The 21,597-nt window shown below is 36.0% G+C and overlaps 2 protein-coding genes across 3 annotated transcripts; both read right to left on the reverse strand.

Moving 5' to 3' along the window:
• Positions 1-473: 473 nt before the first annotated feature.
• Positions 474-9,054, reverse strand: LOC125656396 (sodium- and chloride-dependent GABA transporter 1-like). The gene is made up of 13 exons (XM_048887001.2): positions 8,787-9,054; positions 8,080-8,211; positions 6,521-6,833; positions 6,195-6,327; positions 5,842-5,976; positions 5,626-5,729; positions 4,638-4,762; positions 4,013-4,125; positions 3,709-3,840; positions 3,275-3,377; positions 3,069-3,169; positions 1,462-1,629; positions 474-1,266 (listed from the first exon to the last, which is right to left on the reverse strand). The coding sequence occupies exons 1-13, from the start codon at positions 9,052-9,054 to the stop codon at positions 1,171-1,173; spliced, it is 1,923 nt and encodes a 640-aa protein (XP_048742958.2). The 3' UTR covers positions 474-1,170.
• Positions 9,055-11,192: 2,138 nt separating this feature from the next.
• On the reverse strand, positions 11,193-20,510 carry LOC125656956 (uncharacterized). 2 transcript variants are annotated; one of them, XM_048887570.2, is made up of 6 exons: positions 20,331-20,510; positions 14,778-14,885; positions 14,257-14,340; positions 13,327-13,428; positions 13,101-13,205; positions 11,193-12,757 (listed from the first exon to the last, which is right to left on the reverse strand). In XM_048887570.2, exons 1-6 carry the CDS (start codon positions 20,335-20,337, stop codon positions 11,550-11,552), a joined length of 1,614 nt encoding a protein of 537 aa, XP_048743527.2. In that variant the 5' UTR covers positions 20,338-20,510; the 3' UTR covers positions 11,193-11,549. The 2 variants fall into 2 exon arrangements, with proteins under 2 accessions (XP_048743527.2, XP_056000814.1); XM_056144839.1 differs by lacking the exon at positions 20,331-20,510 and having other exon boundaries at positions 14,778-15,167.
• Between the last annotated feature and the right edge of the window lie 1,087 nt (positions 20,511-21,597).

Raw genomic sequence — 21,597 nt, forward strand, 5'->3', positions numbered from 1 at the left:
CTTCCATTTCACAAAGTGTAGCCTTGTGTTGGGAAGATTTCTAAAGAATTTTCCTATATACACGTAGTTACATATAAACGTTTTACCTCTTTTATGGCCCCACTCTGGCCATAGATTTGGTGTGAACAAACTTCAATTTACAGGTCATGAGGATGTTTGCATACTAGTATTGATATGACAAAATGTATGTGGATTTTGAAACTATTCTCAAAATTGATTCCCTATATTCCTATGAAAAACTTTAAATCCCTGTCCCCAGGTTTAGGGTTTTAGTAAACTTGTATCTTCATTGTATGATAAAGCTTTCCTGTAAATTTTGGATATTCTGGTCCAGTGGTTCTTAGGAAGGGGGGATTTTAAACAGCCAGCCCATGTATCAATTATCTCTTGGAATGGGGCATTCATTGAACAACTTGAATCTCCTTTATCAAGGACGCTTAATTGTTTAAATTTTGGTTGGAAGTAGTCCAGTGGTAGACAAACAACACTGGAGTTGAGGAAAAAATAAGTTCTCTATTCATAACAGATTTACATACAGTTCTTTGATCACTTTATGAACACATTAACTAGTAAACATCTTCACAGATTTTTGTTATTATCTATGTACAAACTGTATAATTTTAACTAGTAACATCCTAACAAACTTATGTACAAAATGTATAATTTTAACTAGTAACATCCTAACAAACTTATGCACAAAATGTAAAATTTTAACTAGTAACACCCTAACAAACTTATGCACAAAATGTATAATTTTAACTAGTAACACCCTAACAAACTTATGTACAAAATGTATAATTTTAACTAGTAACACCCTAACAAACCTTTAAGGTAGCTCTATCCTAATGTGACTTCGTAGAAATTTATTGCAAAATTAAGATATTGTCATTTCAATCAGTTTTATGTATTCTTTTTAATGATGTTTAACTAAACTCCGTTTTTCTAATGTTGATATTCGTGTCTGACATCTTTAGAAAGGTTAAACAACATGCACATTTTCAATGGACATGATTAAATAAAACTATATTATAGTGGAAATTAATACAGTTTTTCTACTTTGAACTCGTGATATTGTGAAGTCACATGAGGGTGGAGTTAGTATAGAGAGTCCACACATGTTGTAATTGTTGCTTGTCTCGCAGGCAGCGGTCAATGACAGCCATTGTACACCTATACATCAACACCCGTGTAAACAGCGGAATATGGGGGAGGGGGATCCGCTCTCCCGGGCAAGTCAAGATGGGGGTGGACCAGCTTCTGAAATCTCTGTAAATTAAATTAGCATTAATGTGATGAACTCTTTTATAAGTTTAAAATATCTAAAAAAAAAAAAAAATAAAAAATAATAATAATAATAATAATAATAATAAAATAAAATAAATATACTCTAGCCGATTGCATATATTGGGAAGATCGAGATAGCAAAAGCTCGGAGGGTAAAATGGAGACTTGTCTATGTACCTGACTTAATGATCCCTGCGTAATGAGTAGCTTATAGATCATGTAAATAGGAATCATTGACACAGACGAAAGGGCCATGAAGCCACCGATCACGTGAGCCCACGTAGGAAATTCGTACTCCAAGTATGTCACAGGCTGGAACTTGATGAACCGGAATAACAGGATACCCTTAAAATGTTAGCAAGCATGTAAATGTAAATGAAAGCCTCTAGCTGCATGCAATATTAATGAAAATACAGGAACATAATGTAATCAGCGTCTGTGATATTTTCTTGCAAATCTTATGAACTGTTGTCATGGAAAATCATATTTTGCATGATACATACCTATAGAGCGCCAAATTAACATAAACTCTAATAATCAAAGATATGTTTAATTATTTGAAGATCTGATCAATTCAATTATTGTTCTCATCAATTGAATTGATTATTCATTTATCATTTACTGAATTAATGCGCGCATCAATTGAATTGATGAGAGCAATAATTGAATTGATGCGCCCATCAATTCAATCTTGTTCTCATCAATTCAATTAATCCAATTAATGAGAGCAATAATTGATTTGATGGGCGCGTCAATTCAATTATTTCTCTCATCAATTCAATTGATGAGAGCATCAATGTGGTAGAAATACTGCTAGCAAAAATAATTTAGAGCTCAGTATAATTGATTTGATGATCTCTTTAATTCAATTGAAGATTTCTTTACTTATTTACAACTTTATGTAGCAAGAAATAATTCACGCATTAATTCTTTTAAAGAGAGGAACAATTCAATTATCTCAATTGTGGACATGCTGAATTGAACATATATTTGATTATATAGTTGTTCTCTCTAAAAGAATTATTACTCTCTTCACAACTGAAGAGAGCAATAATTCAATTATTGCGTGCATTAATTGAATTATTGCTCTCTTCAATCGAATTATAGCGTGCATCGATTCAATTGTTAATATAATCAATTCAAAGCAAGAGCTTGTTCTGGGTATGATAAGTTTTTAAATCGAGGCAGGCTTCTGACAAACAAATTAATCTTGCAGGGGTTTCAACAGTCTCGTTTAAAGTCTGCATTTCGCAAATTCTATGGTCGTAATAATGATCTAGTTTGCCAATACAACCTATCATTGGGTCAAATGCCGTCTGACGTGTTTCATACCGATTGTTAGACCGTTCTTGGCACACTGATTTTGAATACGGCTTACTCCGTTTACTTGATCAAGATATAGGGCTCACGGCGGGTGTGACCGGTCGACTTGGGATGCTTACTCCTCCTAGGCACCTGATCCCACCTCAGGTATATCTAGGGTTCCATGTTTGCCCAACTATTTATTTTCTATTCCTTATAGGAGTTATGAGATTGATCACATTTTGTTATCTTCACCTTTCATGAGAGCAACAATTGAATTATTGCGCGCATCAATTCAGCAGAATAATTAATGCTATCATCAATTCAATGCGCGCAATAATTCAGAATTGAAGATATCATCAATTGTTAAAAGAGAGCATTTATCAAATTATTGCGCACATCAAATGAATTGATGATATCTTAAAATGATTAAAGATATCGTCAATTATTTGAGTCATGTTAATTTGGCGCTCCATACATACCATGGTCAGTGAAGGCGTCGAAACGACCCATGTAAACTTCCAGAACGAACTGGGATAGTAACCGAGCATGCTGTAGAGTGTGTCGTAATAACGCTTGACGCCTGTTTAAAAAGACATCCATGCATTGGTCATTTGATATTCTATGATTATAAAGATTGAAAAACATTAAGTGTTTTCCATAGCTGTATGAAGTAATGTTAACATACCGAATCCCCAGGAGATGGCAGTGCACTCGAAAAAAATCAGGACGAGAAGACAGAGTCCGCTGGCCGAGTAGTTGTCAAACAGTTGAAAAACGTACATGCCACCCTGAAACCATAGCAAATTCAGCAAAGGCGTTAACTTCTTATCCATTTTATTTCAAAACACATAAAAAGTTATTCGAAGGATTATGACATGTGTAAAAGTACGCGACAGATTTATTTCATTTCAAAATTAAATATTGCCGGATATAATAGCAAACTGAAAGTTGATTTTCTTTTCTACAATTGGTTCTAAAGTAGAGAGTTGAATTTCTTTTCTACCAGTGGTTTAACTGGTTGGATTTTTCTACCAGAGTTTTAAGATTCTTTTCTACCAGTGATTAGGTTTCTACCTCTGGTTTTAATGCGTTACTGTGCTATTGATTTACAGTCCTCACCTCAGTCACTACAGATAACCCAATCAAGTACGATAAAAAACACACGATTCCAATGAAGACTTCCCGCCTTCTTCTTAAAACACCTGGATATTCGTCTATTACAGCTGTGAAGAATCCTTCCATGGTACAGAACTTATAGAGAAACAAACTTTTTGTAGCATATATTTCGATACGATCTTTATTTAAGAAGTAAATTTCGGCACGAGGGTGAACTGTAACGCTTCACGCCGGCATACTTTATGAAACGTAAGCTTTTACAGAAGATCGACTGAATTATGAACATTTTCGACAGATTTTAATTTACCTGACTATCCATTCCCAGGATCAGTAACATAAGGAAAAAGAGAACAGCCCAGGCAGGTGACACCGGCAGTTGTACCACAGCATTGGGGTAAGCAAGGAAAGCCAAACCTGGTCCTAGGATAGAAATATGTTGTTTTACGTCCTTTTGATTTTTTTTACTCATATGGAAACGTCGCATTTGTTGATGATGTACCACAAATTTAGACCTATGTATGACGATCAGGACCGTGGCAGGTAGGGTTCTTTATCGTGCCAACTCTTACCGTGACACGTGACCTCCGTTTATAAGTATCATCCGAAAGACACGCGACTCTCACTTCTGTAAATACCGAGCGTTTGGCGAAGGAGCAGTTACTTAATATTTTCTACGTCTGAGGTTGGACAAGGTGCAAGAGAGATTTGAACTCACATCCTCCCGGGCACAAAACGAACACTCTAACCACAGCGCCATCTCTTCCGGTTAGAATGGAATGATAATAAAAGGTAAGAAACCATTTGGTATTGTCAGAGTCTGTGTATGTTAATGTCTTCGAATAGTATCGGGATTTCCTCATTACATAGTAATGTATGTTCTTTCCTACCCATTTGCAATTATTATAAATAGAAAATTACTGCATTATAATTACCTGAGGCTGCGACATCACTGACCGGTTTCTGTTGTTCGTATGCCATAAAACCAATGACGGAGAAGATGACGAATCCCGAAGACATGCTGGTAACACTGTTCAGAAGGGAGATACAGATCGCATCTCTAGAAATGGAATAACCACAGAAGGATGATTTCAATAACGCACAAGCAATATACTGCTGTGATCTATTTGAAAAGTCTCAAGAGACGTAGTGCTATCTGATATCTTCTCTCATGAGACTTATCATAAAATATCATACGAATTTTACATTGAATTGCAGATAGACCTCTAAATGTATGCTACATTTAAATATCATGTGAACTGTGCCCATTCATAAACCTTTTCACATGCTGGACTTAGAAGCACATCTTGTCATAAAAGCAGAAATGATAAATGACTGGACCCCTTTCACTTTAAGGATTGGGGATAGGGGATCAAAGTTATGCTATCCATCCATCTAATCATATTGTTTGAATGATTCATATAAGCAACAGCTGGATATTCACTTTATTTTATTATATGATAAAGTACATATTTCTGTGTGGAACAAAGTCGGTAGACAAATTAAAAATGTATATGCACATGAACCATTCTATCATAAAAAGTAAACCTCATAAACAGCTAAACAAAGAAATTGTTAAATTTCTCTCAAACTTCACAGTTTGGGAGTTCACAGTTGAGTGTGTCGTCCACAAGAGTAGTTCCCATGCGGAACATCTCCCTGTAATCACACACTCGCGGTGGGATAGGCGAAATTCCACGGTATTATTGCGGTACTTGTGACAAAATTCATTTTATATCACGTTTACATCTAGTGCTGGAAAAAGAAATTAAAACTTGTCGACACAATGACTTGAAAATTATCATTAAGTCTCCATACTTTGAATATTTTTCTGTTTCCTCTCTAGATAGTTTTCTCAAAGCATTGGTAACGTTATGGAAAAATGTTCATGTAAATGTTGTCGGCGAGACATGGCAGCTTTACCTGCAGACATTGTTGTTGTACTTGTTGTAGCTGCCTAGAGCGATCAGTGTCCCTAAACCCAGGCCGTAGGAAAAGAAGATCTGTGTGACCGCGTCGATCCACACCTGTTTAGAAAAAGAGGAATTTGTCTTACACTGCAAAAAGCCTTTTTCGCGAACCGAAAATGGAACTTCTGATAAACTCTGATCACGATATATAGATGGCGTCAACACGAACCTGCGACTCTGAAAGTTTTTCTAGATCCGGGTAGACATAAAATTTGATTCCTTCCAAAGCTCCAGGAAGAGTTATCCCTCGAATCAGAAGGATAAATAGAAGTATGTAAGGAAAACTGGCAGTAAAATAAACAACCTGAAATAAATGAAGGGTTGTTATTACGTTACATTTTGTAAGGAGCTGCTTTTAGAATAATTCTTCTGCACTGCTTTGTAAATACAAGTATATATATATATACGATGAGATGATGTTTATGGTCATTCTGTGCCTAATTCAGCAATTTCGCAAAAGATAGAGGAGCAATATTACGCAATTGCTTATTACTTTTTGCAACTTAATAACACCATGTATACCCTTCCGGTCCATTTCACTCCTTTCCAAATGCAGAAGTAGCACAAGATCCATACGATGAGCAGACAGATGGACAACTCAGAACGGATGTGGCCCGGCACGTCCACACCACTGGAAATCCGCAAAACATTTCTTCTACAAACAACCAATCAGTGAGAACAATGACAGTCTGGATTGACCTACAAATTGGAGAACTTTGAAATAATTGTACACAGGCATGTACCGTCCTTTGTTCAAGTAAAATTGAAGAAAATTAGCACACAATTAAAACTACGGAAGGTTCACATTTACTAAGCTCTTTGTAATAATTCAGTCACATAGCACTTACTCCCAAAATTCTCGAACCGGGGAGCTATGCACCATGGCGGAACAGTTGAGACCTTTGTTGACCAATTCTGACAAATTCACTCCCTCAGTCGTGAAATTTCGGATGAAAGTGGCTGTTCCATTAGAGCAGTAGTAGCGGCTGTACTGTCTATCATAGTCTGACAAACACAGTGGAGTGTTCCAGGGGTGATCACAGGAGGCCCAGGGCAAAGGATCGGTAAAGGAATGATACAGGTAGTATAACGCCCAGGCTAGGATCACAATGTAGTAGATGTTTAACCACGCGGCTATAACAGCTGCGGCGTATCCTACACCTACAGAAACCAAGACAGCGTGAACAAAATATCTCCTACAACTACAGAAACCAAGACAGCGTGAACAAAATATACAACTACAGAAACCAAGACAGCGTGAATAAAATATACAACTACAGAAACCAAGACAGCGTGAAAAAAATATACAACTACAGAAACCAAGACATCGTGAATAAAATTTATCCTACAACTACAGAAACCAAGACAGTGTGAATAAAATGTCTCCTACAACTACAGAAACCAAGACAGTGTGAATAAAATGTCTCCTACAACTACAGAAATCAAGACAGCGTGAATAAAATGTCCCCTACACCTTCAGAAACCAAGACAGCGTGAATAAAATGTCCCCTACACCTTCAGAAACCAAGACAGCGTGAATAAAATGTCTCCTACAACTACAGAAACCAAGACAGCGTGAACAAAATATCTCCAACAACTACAGAAACCAAGACAGCGTGAATAAAATGTCCCCTACACCTTCAGAAACCAAGACAGCGTGAATAAAATCTCTCCTACAACTACAGAAATCAAGACAGCGTGAATAAAATGTCTCCTACAACTACAGAAACCAAGACAGCGTGAACAAAATATCTCCAACAACTACAGAAACCAAGACAGCGTGAATAAAATGTCTCCAACAACTACAGAAACCAAGACAGCGTAAATAAAATGTCCAATACACCTACAGAAACCAAAACAGCGTGAATAAAATATATCCTACTCCTACAGAAACCAAGACAGCGTAATTAAAATGTCTCCTACACCTACAGAAACCAAAACAGCGTGAATAAAATATATCCTACTCCTACAGAAACCAAGACAGCGTGAATAAAATGTCTCCTACACCTACAGAAATCAAGACAGCGTGAATAAAATATCTGGACAAAGCAATAAAAAAAACCTCTTAGCATACTGGTTTCTCAATTTAATATTTTCTACCCATCCACAAAATTGATAGACTGTTGAAGTACTCGAAATATATAAAAGAGGCTTTGATATTGAAATAGGTTGATATTTCCCAAAAAATGTTATCCAACAACTGCCGAGGTAGATGTACCTTATTCCTCAAATAAATCAGAAGTTGTAAAAATGTTAGATGAAGTTTGATTGACACAACCAGAACCATAGTTTTTCTCTTTCTAGTTTTCTAAGTGTGTATGATTCACACATCATTTTCAGTGTAAATCGATATTGATATTTCTGCTGTGATTTAAATCAATAGTGATCTTCTGACTCTTTTGCTTACCTTTGAAGAGTGGAATGATTTTCCATACGCTGAGTCCACCGGTACTTAACCATTGTCCAAGAGAAAGCTCCAGAAAGTACATAGGTATACCAGCAAATATCACTGTAATCAAGTAGGGGACGAGGAACGCACCTAATGATTAACATGTCACTAAAATTTTGACATTTTCTACATTAATGTAATTTTAAGAATTACAGTAAAATGGAAAGTAAATAATAGGATCGCTTATCGTGTTTAAATTACCACAATGAAACAATGATATCCTGAAAAAATAATTGGACTACACTACAATTCCAAAACAATTTCGTGCATTCCCAAACCTGCAAGTGTGAGGAACTGAACGTCAGGTATTGGTTTTCTTACTCGATTTGTTACTCAACATTTCATGGAAACTTTACCTACGACATTAACGCAGTTTCCATCCAGATGATCAAATTAACATTTTGATGTTTAATGTTAGGAGCAAAGGATAAGTTAAAACTATCATAAGTTAAAAAGTACAGTCACGTCATTTTTCTTTGTAAGTAGATAAATATAAATGTTTGAATAGAAGCTTACTAATAAAAATCTTTTTCAGGATTTTACTGATATGCTTGCAAATAATTGAGCAATCAACAAGATTATTGAAATAAAACAAAAATAGCTAGATAATCAGTTTCGTTCGCAGTTTGCTACATGTAAAGTATTAGAAACTACTGGAATCATACCTCCTCCATTTTTGTAACAAAGATAAGGGAATCGGACTACGTTGCCTAGTCCTATGCACTGTCCAACACAGGATAAAATAAATTCTATCTTTCCATTCCACATCTCCCGCACATTCTCATCGGTCGTCTGCTTAGTTTGCTGCGGTGGACGAGATGTTTGCAAAACGCAATCTTCTTGGGGTAGGGCGGGTACTTCTAGAAGATTCTGTCTGTTCGTGTTGGGTTGTAATTCTTGCTCATCCTTTGAGGATGACACGATTTCTTCCATTATTTTATAACGATGGAATACCACAGTGGAAGGTTTGCACACATTCACTGTTTGCTCAAAAATATTCTAAACTAACTCGCTGGACATTAGCCTTGTTAAATGTCAAACAGTAAAGCAGATGGATTGCTTTTTAATTGAAACCATGGTCTCTTTATTAAAACTGTCTGTCTTGTATGTCATGTATCTCAATACTTTGTACGCTATTTCTAATACAATCAAGTCATTTCATCTCACCATCACACTCAATGCAACACAAAACGTCACAGTTGCTAGAGAAAGCAGATTTTAATAATACAGGTACTAAGATGACCAACCACTTATTGATATACAATATTTATTGTGATCTAATCAAACTGTATCCGATTCATTTAGAATCTTGATGGATTGCAGATTTGTGTTGAACTTGTCGACATTATTGGCTTCTAAATGAAAATTGGTGTATATAAGGAAAATGCCTATTCATTGAAATACATACTATAAATATATTTTCTATCATATACATGTACTTTTTTGTGATAAATTAATACTTGACATTTTCATTGTTTGACAATATATAAAAAAGAATCGGTAATACAATAAAATATAATAACCACCAAAAATGATTAAAATAAAAGAATAAAAGCTTGCTGATAAAAATCATTTTCAGGATTTTACTGATATGATTGCAGATAATTGAACAATCAACAAGATTATTGAAATAAAATATATTAACCATCGAAAATTATTAAGATAAAAGATATATTAGATGTATCGAACCCATTACCCAAAATGATCTACTTACAAATCAGCTTTGTGTCCAGCGGTTAAGACCAATTGACTTGACTCGCTTACAATATTCATGAGATTTCAATCATGCATTGCCGTCTTCAATGTAAGGGACTTAGAATATTTTTACAAAACACTTTTATTTTCTATAAGATGTTTAGATTTTTCAACTAGGGTAGGTCATTGCTCCATTTTTTAAAATTGTAATAAAACGTACGTTGTTAGTTTTTCTATTTATTAAGTATGCAAAAGCAATGTACCATGAAAGCGAGCGTGTCGTCCAAACCGGAGTGGACTTACAGATTGGTTCCCAGTAAAACAATGATGTAACATGTCAGGATTCCTCTTCCTCCTCACAGTAGACAGGATCATGAGTAAGTCAACATCAGGGAACAACACAGGCATCATATGGAAATTTACAAGCAAAGTAGAAGACCCGACTTTGCAGATGACATAGCACTCCTATCTAGCACCAAACAACAGATACAAAGTAAGATAGACACAGTCAACAAAACAGCAAGAAGAACTGGCTTCAAAATTAACGACAGCAAAATCCAAGACATGTGAATTAAACCAGCATGGAATGACTCCATATAAAGTACTAGAAGGCAAAGACTTTGGAGAAGTATGTGGTTTTATTTACTTAGGAGCAACAATCAGTAAACGTGGAGGTGCTGAAGAAGACATGAAAAGGAGAATAGGGCCAGCGAAGATAACATTCAACAAACTAAGGAAAATATGGAAAAACTGTCACCTTAGAAGAAATACAAAAATTAAAATATTTACGTCTAACGTAATATCAGTCCTCATATATGGATCAAAAACATGGAAATTCACGAAAAGAAATGAGAAAAGACTTGATGTATTCCTCCTCCACACATGTTAAAGGAGATTTTTAAAGATGTTTTGGCCAAACAAGATAAGCAACACCAATTTACGAGAAAGGGCTGGAATTGAGAAAATCTAGTTAGACAGAAAAGGTGGATTTGGATTGGTCATGTTCTGCGACTAGACAACAACAATAACAGCAGAAAAGCCTTCACGTGGACTCCGGGGGGAAAGAGGAGGAGGGGAAGGCCGAAAGAAAAGTGGAGAAGGGCTGTTGAAAGAGACAAAACTAGGGTTCGTTAGTTGGAACGAAACTGCAAGAGCAGCCCAAGACAGAAGCTATTGGAGGATGCATGTTCGACGCCCTATTCCAGGAGGAGAGAAGGAATTATGTCAAGCAAGTCATTCATCAGGTATTTAATCACAACAAAAATGGGATCGATCTCGGTAGTTCAATGGTAGAGCGTTCTCATTTTCATATTCCAATATTTAAAATAATGCAATTGCTCGACAACCTACAGTAAATATACATATTTTAAAACTAATTGACGAATTCTAACTCTTTCTGAGAGTGATTTTATTTTTGTCATTCCTATCTACCCACTCGTGGGCACTTTTATCGCTGTGTTCACCTATCTTCTTTCTTTCTGAAACTGAATAGTTTGCGATGGGTAATCACATTACTGGACGATATCGATAATTGCATTAATTTACCTGATGTAGCGTCATCAAATATAGATTTATTGTTATAACCATTCATTCTTTGAATATAAGCATTGAGTAATGGTACATGTATTATACATGTATGAAATACACACACTTTTCACTACATTCAATATGATTTTCTGCAAGACTTGGAAACACCATATACATTGAATCTAAATAATTTCTACATTCTTATGTTAAATTTTCTTCATGTTTTGTTTGGATGCATCAGATAACGTTAAATCTGTTTTCAACAACGGTTTGTATATTTCATCCACGTCATGCACTAATTCCATCCTGACTTTCTCGCGGAGTTGGTGTTTCTCCGTTTCTCGTTCCAGCTCCTCTTTCAGTCCATTTAATTTGATTTCGTATTGGGAAATCTCATAATCAAGATTACCAGCGTCTATAAGTTCACTTTCGGAATCGCAGTCCACCGACTCGATTGGAGATAGTGAGGGTGTTCGCGCTGTTTTCTTACGATATGACAAAGACTTCCTTTTCAATTTAAGTTTGTTTCGATTGCTTGAAGAATTTGGTCGCTGTCTCGGTGAAAGCATCACATCACTGTCACTAAATAGTTTTCTACGATTAGGGTTGGGTTTGTTTTCTTTTTGTTGATGTGCTGTTAGAATATGTACATGTATATCTTTATTTGTTTCAAATATATCATCTTCATTTGTCTTTGCTAAATCGTTCTCCATGTTTCTCACCTTCTCTTTATACTTAATTTCAAATGCCTTTGTTATGTTTTGCGATCTTTTCTCTAAGTGACTTTCAATTTGATCAAAGAAAATGTTAGAGAAATGAGTACGATTCAAAACGAGAATATTATCAATAATGTCTAAAAGTTTTCGAACCTGAACTTCTGATTCTCTCCCCGAACAGTTGTTATCAAAGGCAATGTATCTTCGATTACATGCCGTCAATGCGTCTTTGATTTTCTCCGGTACTTCATTGACGTAACCGAAGATAGTCATCCCTTCATATATTAAATCATCCTTCCTCGTAAACAGTATTATCGTATGATGCGGGACTTCATTTCCAAATGTTTGGACCATATTAGAGTACGTGTGTTCGTCGTCAGTGTTGACGAGTCCAATACCTACTACAAAAATAAACACATGGGGGCCTGGCGAAGTCAAGGCAACAGCTTTCAAAAGTTCTGTTTGATTGCCCTTGTCACAAATATCTGGAGTATCAACGACAACCAACCTTCGGTCAAAACGTTCACAAGTCCCATAACGGCATTTTTTGGTGAGAGGATTTGAAGGGCTATTAAAGGCAGTATATCCTAGAATGGTGTTGGCTGTGGCACTTTTTCCGGAATTTGACTTTCCTATCATGATTATTCTTATTTCTTCATCCTCTTCTGCTATGTCTTCCCATGCCTTGCTGACTGTATCTGCATTAATATATATCATTGTAAATATCTTATCGATCTTCTAGTTTTCAAAGCTTATATTGTAATTACTTTTTCGTTCATGGGATTATAAGGATCAGCGAAATGGAAATATAGACGGACAGACAGACAACAAAAAATAAACAAAGACTGACAGACGACTTAGTACGTCATCGTAACTCTGCGACATTATCTGCACCGCAGCGATATTTAAAGAACAATGTTGGCAGATGAATTCATACAGTGAATTAAGTCATACACTATTCCTCTACCAAGATGTCTTAAGGATGCAAATACATGCATGTTGGTTCAAAGTTTGAATGTTGAAGACATTGATGAGCAGTACCTGGTATTCCCAAACGTAGATCTTCCAGGTCAGGCATCTCAAAGTCGTCTCTCTGTGACGTAGACATGAACATCCGAGTCCAACCGCCCGCCGCCGGGCCCGGGGCTGTAATTTTTATCCATATGTAAGCAACTGTCCTACAGTCGGGTCTAAATCGTTATGTACAGGTGTATATTCTGATGATGAACTAAATTTATTTCCATGTATTGACTAATTATATACATACCTGTAACGGGACGGCTGGCGGGGAAATCTGGTAGGATTAACTCCTCTTCACAGTCGATGAGTTCTAACGCTTTAGCGTGGTTTTTATTGGTGTCCATGATGCCTGTGTAGATATCAATGTACAGATTACTTCGTGACTCGTGTATGGAGACATTTCTGCACATGACACATGTATCTAAACCAATCTATTTCCCGATATGGATTAGTTATGGAATAACTTTATTTACGTCAATATTTTCAGCATTTTGTACACTGTTTTTGTATACTGTATCTAATCTGCATAGTTTGGGGATAAAATATTTTAGTGATATAAGGATATAAAAAACGAACAAAGTTTTTCCACAAATTCTTAAATCTGTATATAATTCTGTCAACATTTTTGTTCTGGGCAAAATTAAGATGGTCGAAATTTAATATGGACCTAAACTCGAGGTTCTCCGTCACAAAGTCGTTTCCTCCGAGGAATAATTCAAGTCTTTCAATGTATACGTAATGAACATGAATCATGGTGTACTGATCATGTATACGTAATAAACATGACCCGTGGTGTACTGATCATGTATACGTAATAAACATAACCCGTAGTGTACTGATCATGTATACGTAATAAACATAACCCGTAGTGTACTGATCATGTATAAGTAATAAACATGACCCGTAGTGTACTGATCATGTATACGTAATAAACATAACCCGTAGTGTACTGATCATGTATAAGTAATAAACATGACCCGTGGTGTACTGATCATCAAGCATATCTAAAATATCAAAAAGTTAGATCGTTGGGCGATGATAATATTATGCCTACTTTAATCTTTGTGTTTAGTTCAAGAACACAATATCAAACTTTGCCAATTGGTTTGTGAATATCTATATGTAAAATGTGTTGTGATAGATTTAATAATTTTCTATGGTTATATTCAAATCTTACCGGAAGTTCGACGACATGCCGGAAGTTTGACAGGTTTGTCGATTTCTTTTAGAGACCGCGGCGTTACCATGGCTTCGAACTGAGCTGTTTGATATTATAATACATTATGTGAATCAAAAAACAAATTATACTGATATTATTGAACATGAATGCAGATAAAGATCCATTCTACAAACATTTCCAATGTATGGGTAGGTATCTATACATTGCTATAATTTGGTTGCAAAGTTAAAAAGCTGACGAAAACGTTTATGAATCACGCTGTATAATTCTATATATAATTTCCCTTCCTCATAAAGTAGATACTAATCGGGGTTTTTTCCCCACGCTATTTGTGGTGAATGGTGATGATTATCTTTTTAAATACGAATATGTATTACTAATAAATCCAGCATCACAAACACAATTCGATGGTAAAAGAAGTCATAAAACCAAGAATTTGACATTTTTCATGGGCTTGAATTAAATTTCATCGGACATTTGATTTATATATTTTTCATTAGCGTTTGGAGTTGACAAACCTGTCCGTGGTCGACTGACCGACAACTGTTGAATGCCCAGAGGGAGAGAACCGCCAACACCGGAAATCCTCGGGGGTTTTGTTCGGAATTTCGATGACCGAACACGACCTGTAACGGGAAAATTGCATCGAGTGAAAACTGAGGAACCCGGTAGGTACCAGGGCAGAGGATTCATGTTGATTTAAGTGGCGACCGTCACTTATTATCTGGCGGCCACAACTCATTTAACTGGCAACCACCTCTTACTTTAACTGGCGACCATCACTTGTTATCTGTCGACCGCCACTTATTTTACTGGTCGCAAAGCATAGGTCTAGATATGTAGTATATCACCTCAGTATGAGTGAAAAATTCTCGACGGGACGTAAAACAAATAAAAACATTAAAGTTATTAGCCGGAGAACTGTAGCTCTCTGAAAAAATATTGTGACGGAACAGAGAGCTACAGATCCCCCCCCCCCCCCTATGAAAACCTTCGATTTACGGCGAACAAAAAGCTTCGCACGGTTGAGGCCTGATATCGTTGTATTCTTGTGTTGTTGTCTCATAAATTTAATATAAAAAAATTCTTAACATAATTTCCTACTATACTTGTGTCCAAACATACCTTCAAATATTCCTTAAAGCCCCATACGACCCGAAAACTCACAGCTTTTGATGATTTTGTTCATTGACATAGCCATGTTACATGTCGGTAGCCAGTCAATTCGAATCCCGGTTTATTTCCATACTTGCAAAAATAACGTCTAGATGTGAACTAATATCCCCACAAATGTTTTAGCTAAATATTCTACATAATATATCATCCCAGTTCTATTAAATGATAATTACACACGGCAATGCGGCTTTCATTAGTCTGGTCCGGTCTCCATCCCCACCACACGAGTGTTAAGAACCATAATGAGCTTTTGTACCATTTTCATTAATCAAGAGCTTATTTTGCCTTTAGTAAAACTATATTTTTTTCTATTAATTATTCGTGTTGATAATAAATGAAGAGCGATTACATAACTTACAACGAATTTTATGAATAGATATCAATATCTATAGGATTCGAATTGACCGGTTACCTAACATGGCTACGTAAACAAACGAAATCATTTGAAGCTGCGAGTTTTCGGGTCTTATGGGGCTTTAAGGAATATTTGATGGTATGCTTGGACACAAATATAGTAGGAAAATATGTTAAGAATTTTTTTCATATTTATGGGACAGTAACACAAGAATACAACGATATCAGGCCTCAACCGTGCGCAGCTTTTTGTGCGCCGTAAATCGAAGGCTTTTATAAGGGGTGGATCTGTAGCTCTCTTGTTTTTTCGGAGAGCTACAGTTCTGTAGCTACAAAGTTATATGAATGTTCATGATATCAAACGTCAACAGATAGATTTGCACACGAGAAAACATTAATGTGTACTAGATATACCAACGTATCAGACACGTACATCCAGGGGACTGTCTTTCTTGCACTTTTTTGACAACCATTGATTTCACGTTATTTTTACACGCAAAGTAAGATATACGTGTATTGGCTGATTAGTAAATACTCAGTAATAGGATTTTGTATATAAAACTAGATATCTTTCAGGTTAAGATACCGATATCTCTATAAATAAAGAAGATATCTTTTTTGAAAGATGACATGTGTATGCTTATTTATCGTTTTTAAGTAAAATGAATCTCTCTTAAATTCGAAATTTCCCCATTAATTGTCTTTCACACTAGAACATAACTTGTCATACATGTTTGATGATAAAGAAAAAATGGCATCAGTAGGTGTAAAGCATATTAATATTTATTTTTATGTGAAAAGTTCTTGTATATACGTACCTTCACTTCAGTCGGAATTCACAGACGTTAAAATAGATCTACTCTATCTATCACAGACGTTAAAATAGATCTACTATATCTATCACAGACCTTAAAATAGATCTACTATATCTATCACAGACCTTAAAATAGATCTACTCTATCTATCACAGACGTTAAAATAGATCTATTCTATCTATCACAGACCTTAAAATAGATCTACTCTATCTATCACAGACCTTAAAATAAATCTACTCTATCTATCACAGACCTTAAAATAGATCTACTCTATCTATCACAGACGTTAAAATAGATCTATTCTATCTATCACAGACCTTAAAATAGATCTACTCTATCTATCACAGACCTTAAAATAGATCTACTCTATCTATCACAGACCTTAAAATAGATCTACTCTATCTATCACAGACGTTAAAATAGATCTACTCTATCTATCACAGACGTTAAAATAGATCTACTCTATCTATCACAGACCTTAAAATAGATCTACTCTATCTATCACAGACCTTAAAATAGATCTACTCTATCTATCACAGACGTTAAAATAGATCTACTATATCTATCACAGACCTTAAAATAGATCTACTATATCTATCACAGACCTTAAAATAGATCTACTCTATCTATCACAGACGTTAAAATAGATCTATTCTATCTATCACAGACCTTAAAATAGATCTATTCTATCTATCACAGACCTTAAAATAAATCTACTCTATCTATCACAGACCTTAAAATAGATCTACTATATCTATCACAGACGTTAAAATAGATCTATTCTATCTATCACAGACCTTAAAATAGATCTACTCTATCTATCACAGACCTTAAAATAGATCTACTCTATCTATCACAGACCTTAAAATAAATCTACTCTATCTATCACAAACGTTAAAATAGATCTACTCTATCTATCACAGACCTTAAAATAGATCTACTATATCTATCACAGACCTTAAAATAGATCTACTCTATCTATCACAGACCTTAAAATAGATCTACTCTATCTATCACATACCTTAAAATAGATCTACTCTATCTATCACAGACGTTAAAATAGATCTACTATATCTATCACAGACCTTAAAATAGATCTACTCTATCTATCACAGACCCTTAAAATAGATCTACTCTATCTATCACAGACGTTAAAATAGATCTACTCTATCTATCACAGACGTTAAAATAGATCTACTCTATCTATCACAGACCTTAAAATAGATCTACTCTATCTATCACAGACGTTAAAATAGATCTACTCTTTCTATCACAGACGTTAAAATAGATCTACTCTATCTATCACAGACGTTAAAATAGATCTACTCTATCTATCACAGACGTTAAAATAGATCTACTCTATCTATCACAGACATTAAAATAGATCTACTCTATCTAACACATACGTTAAAATAGATCTACTCTATCTATCAAGTACGCGCATTCTTTACAGTTGCAGCGCGTTCGTGAAGAAATAACTACCATTACAATTTGTAAGGATATCAAAGGTAAAAAAAAAAAACACATTGGAAACGTTAATCATATCGTCATATATGCCTGAGAAAAAAACCTTGAATCTTCACTTATTGCCTTCAGTCCCAAGATGACAATGATTACTTTGAATGCTCATGGATAAAAGTAATCAGATTGTCCAAAATTGCTCGCCAGCGACAGCGTTCTAATTTGACCAAAACACTGGTGTTTTGTATTTCGTGCATAGAGTATCAGAGCAAACAGTATACTCACTGGTCATTATCCTATTTACTGCCTACAGATGTCCTAATACTGACCAAACGGTATACTCACTAGTCATTGTCCTATTTACTGCCTACAGATGTCCTAATACTGGCCAAACGGTATACTCACTGGTCATTATCCTATTTACTGCCTACAGATGTCCTAATACTGGTCAAACGGTATACTTACTGGTCATTGTCCTATTTACTGCCTACAGATGTCCTAATACTGGTCAAACGGTATACTCACTGGTCATTGTTCTATTTACTGCCTACATATGTCCTAATACTGGTCAAACAGTATACTCACTGGTCATTGTCCTATTTACTGCCTACATATATCCTAATACTGACCAAACGGTATACTCACTGGTCATTATCCTATTTACTGCCTACAGATGTCCTAATACTGGTCAAACGGTATACTCACTGGTCATTGTCCTATTTACTGCCTACAGATGTCCTAATACTGGTCAAACGGTATACTCACTGGTCATTGTCCTATCTACTGCCTACAGATGTCCTAATACTGGTCAAACGGTATACTCACTGGTCATTGTCCTATTTACTGCCTACAGATGTCCTAATACTGACCAAACGGTATACTCACTGGTCATTATCCTATTTACTGCCTACAGATGTCCTAATACTGGTCAAACAGTATACTCACTGGTCATTGTCCTATTTACTGCCTACAGATGTCCTAATACTGGTCAAACGGTATACTCACTGGTCATTATCCTATTTACTGCCTACAGATGTCCTAATACTGGTCAAACGGTATACTCACTGGTCATTGTTCTATTTACTGCCTACAGATGTCCTAATACTGGTCAAACGGTATACTCACTGGTCATTGTCCTATCTACTGCCTACAGATGTCCTAATACTGGTCAAACGGTATACTCACTGGCCATTGTCCTATTTACTGCCTACAGATGCCCTAATACTGGTCAAACGGTATACTCACTGGTCATTGTCCTATTTACTGCCTACAGATGTCCTAATACTGGTCAAACGGTATACTCACTGGCCATTGTCCTATTTACTGCCTACAGATGCCCTAATACTGGTCAAACGGTATACTCACTGGTCATTGTCCTATCTACTGCCTACAGATGTCCTAATACTGGTCAAACGGTATACTCACTGGCCATTGTCCTATTTACTGCCTACAGATGCCCTAATACTGGTCAAACGGTATACTCACTGGTCATTGTCCTATTTACTGCCTACAGATGTCCTAATACTGGTCAAACGGTATACTCACTGGTCATTGTCCTATTTACTGCCTACAGATGTCCTAATACTGGCCAAACGGTATACTCACTGGTCATTATCCTATTTACTGCCTACAGATGTCCTAATACTGGTCAAACGGTATACTCACTGGTCATTGTCCTATCTACTGCCTACAGATGTCCTAATACTGGTCAAACGGTATACTCACTGGCCATTGTCCTATTTACTGCCTACAGATGCCCTAATACTGGTCAAACGGTATACTCACTGGTCATTGTCCTATTTACTGCCTACAGATGTCCTAATACTGGTCAAACAGTATACTCACTGGTCATTGTTCTATTTACTGCCTACAGATGTTCTAATACTGGTCAAACGGTATACTCACTGGTCATTGTCCTATCTACTGCCTACAGATGTCCTAATACTGGTCAAACGGTATACTCACTGGCCATTGTCCTATTTACTGCCTACAGATGCCCTAATACTGGTCAAACGGTATACTCACTGGTCATTGTCCTATTTACTGCCTACAGATGTCCTAATACTGGTCAAACGGTATACTCACTGGTCATTGTCCTATTTACTGCCTACAGATGTCCTAATACTGGCCAAACGGTATACTCACTGGTCATTATCCTATTTACTGCCTACAGATGTCCTAATACTGGTCAAACGGTATACTCACTGGTCATTGTCCTATCTACTGCCTACAGATGTCCTAATACTGGTCAAACGGTATACTCACTGGCCATTGTCCTATTTACTGCCTACAGATGTCCCAATACTGGGAAAACGGACTGTCCGGAGCGATATTACTGCCAGTATATTTGCTTTTGAAGAATCGTGTGAAACGATTTCTGAACTTACTTAAAAGGGCAACAGAAACAATACGACTCTAATCGCCCCAGCTAAAGCGAAAGCCTTCAGACGGTCGTATTGTACTCATGTCATGGTATTTGTGCTGTTAAAAACCATTTCATTGTCCGAGTCCCTCGAATAACGTATAGAGTTTCCGAATACGACTGAATGAACTGGATGAGTCAGACTACTATGACAAGTACATTGTTTGTTAAATTCTTATGATATAAAGTTGTCAACAGTTTTTGGTCAATTATGAAATTGTTATACAATGGATATTTTTTACTGTACAAATCTTTTGTTTAGGAGTTCAAACACACGTGCTGCATAATCTTCCTTATAATAAACATTATTCAGAAATAAATTTCATTCTTGAAATTATATAAGGGTACCGGTATGTACTCCGTGAAGCGCGTTATCCTGGCGCTTAATAAAAATTCTGCCGACGTGGAGAGTTGCATTTCATACCTTCATGTTTTTTTTTTTAAAAGTGAAAATCGAATAAATTTTTACATTTACATTCTACTTTCATCTCTTCCGGAATTCCCAGCCATTCAAATATTGTAAAAAGGAGAAAGCATTATTTTCCCAAATACACAAAAACTACATAATGTATGTTCACGGTGTGAGAAATGTATGTTCATGGTGTGAGAAATGTATGTTCACGGTGCGAGAAATGTATCTTCACGATGCTAAGATTATGATCCATGCTGCTTCTATAACTATACTCCTAAAATGATATCCGCAATATAGCCATTAACCTTTGACCCCCAAATTACTATGTTCTTACTTTGTTTCAAGATTCTCTATAGAGTGTCCATAACAATGCTAATATTGCACGTGCAGACTGACCTTTATCCCCGGATTGCTATTCGGTCTCCTGTTATCGTGTATATCCTGTAACCAATAGGAGACTGAGAGACATGCACATGTTACATTCTTTCACATTTCTGTACATAGACTGAGGATTGTAGTATTGTAGTTTCTGTATGACCTCAACATTAACAATTTTTTTGCTCTATAATTAAATACATCTTTTATGCCCCACATAGATTTGTAATTAAGGTGGCTCTTTACACCCTAATTCTATTCAATGAGTACCTCGTATGAAGCATGATTTCACCATTGAAAGAGTGATACAAACTCTCCTTTAT

The sequence above is a fragment of the Ostrea edulis genome, chromosome 7, assembly GCF_947568905.1.
Source record: "Ostrea edulis chromosome 7, xbOstEdul1.1, whole genome shotgun sequence".
NCBI lineage: Eukaryota > Metazoa > Mollusca > Bivalvia > Ostreida > Ostreidae > Ostrea > Ostrea edulis.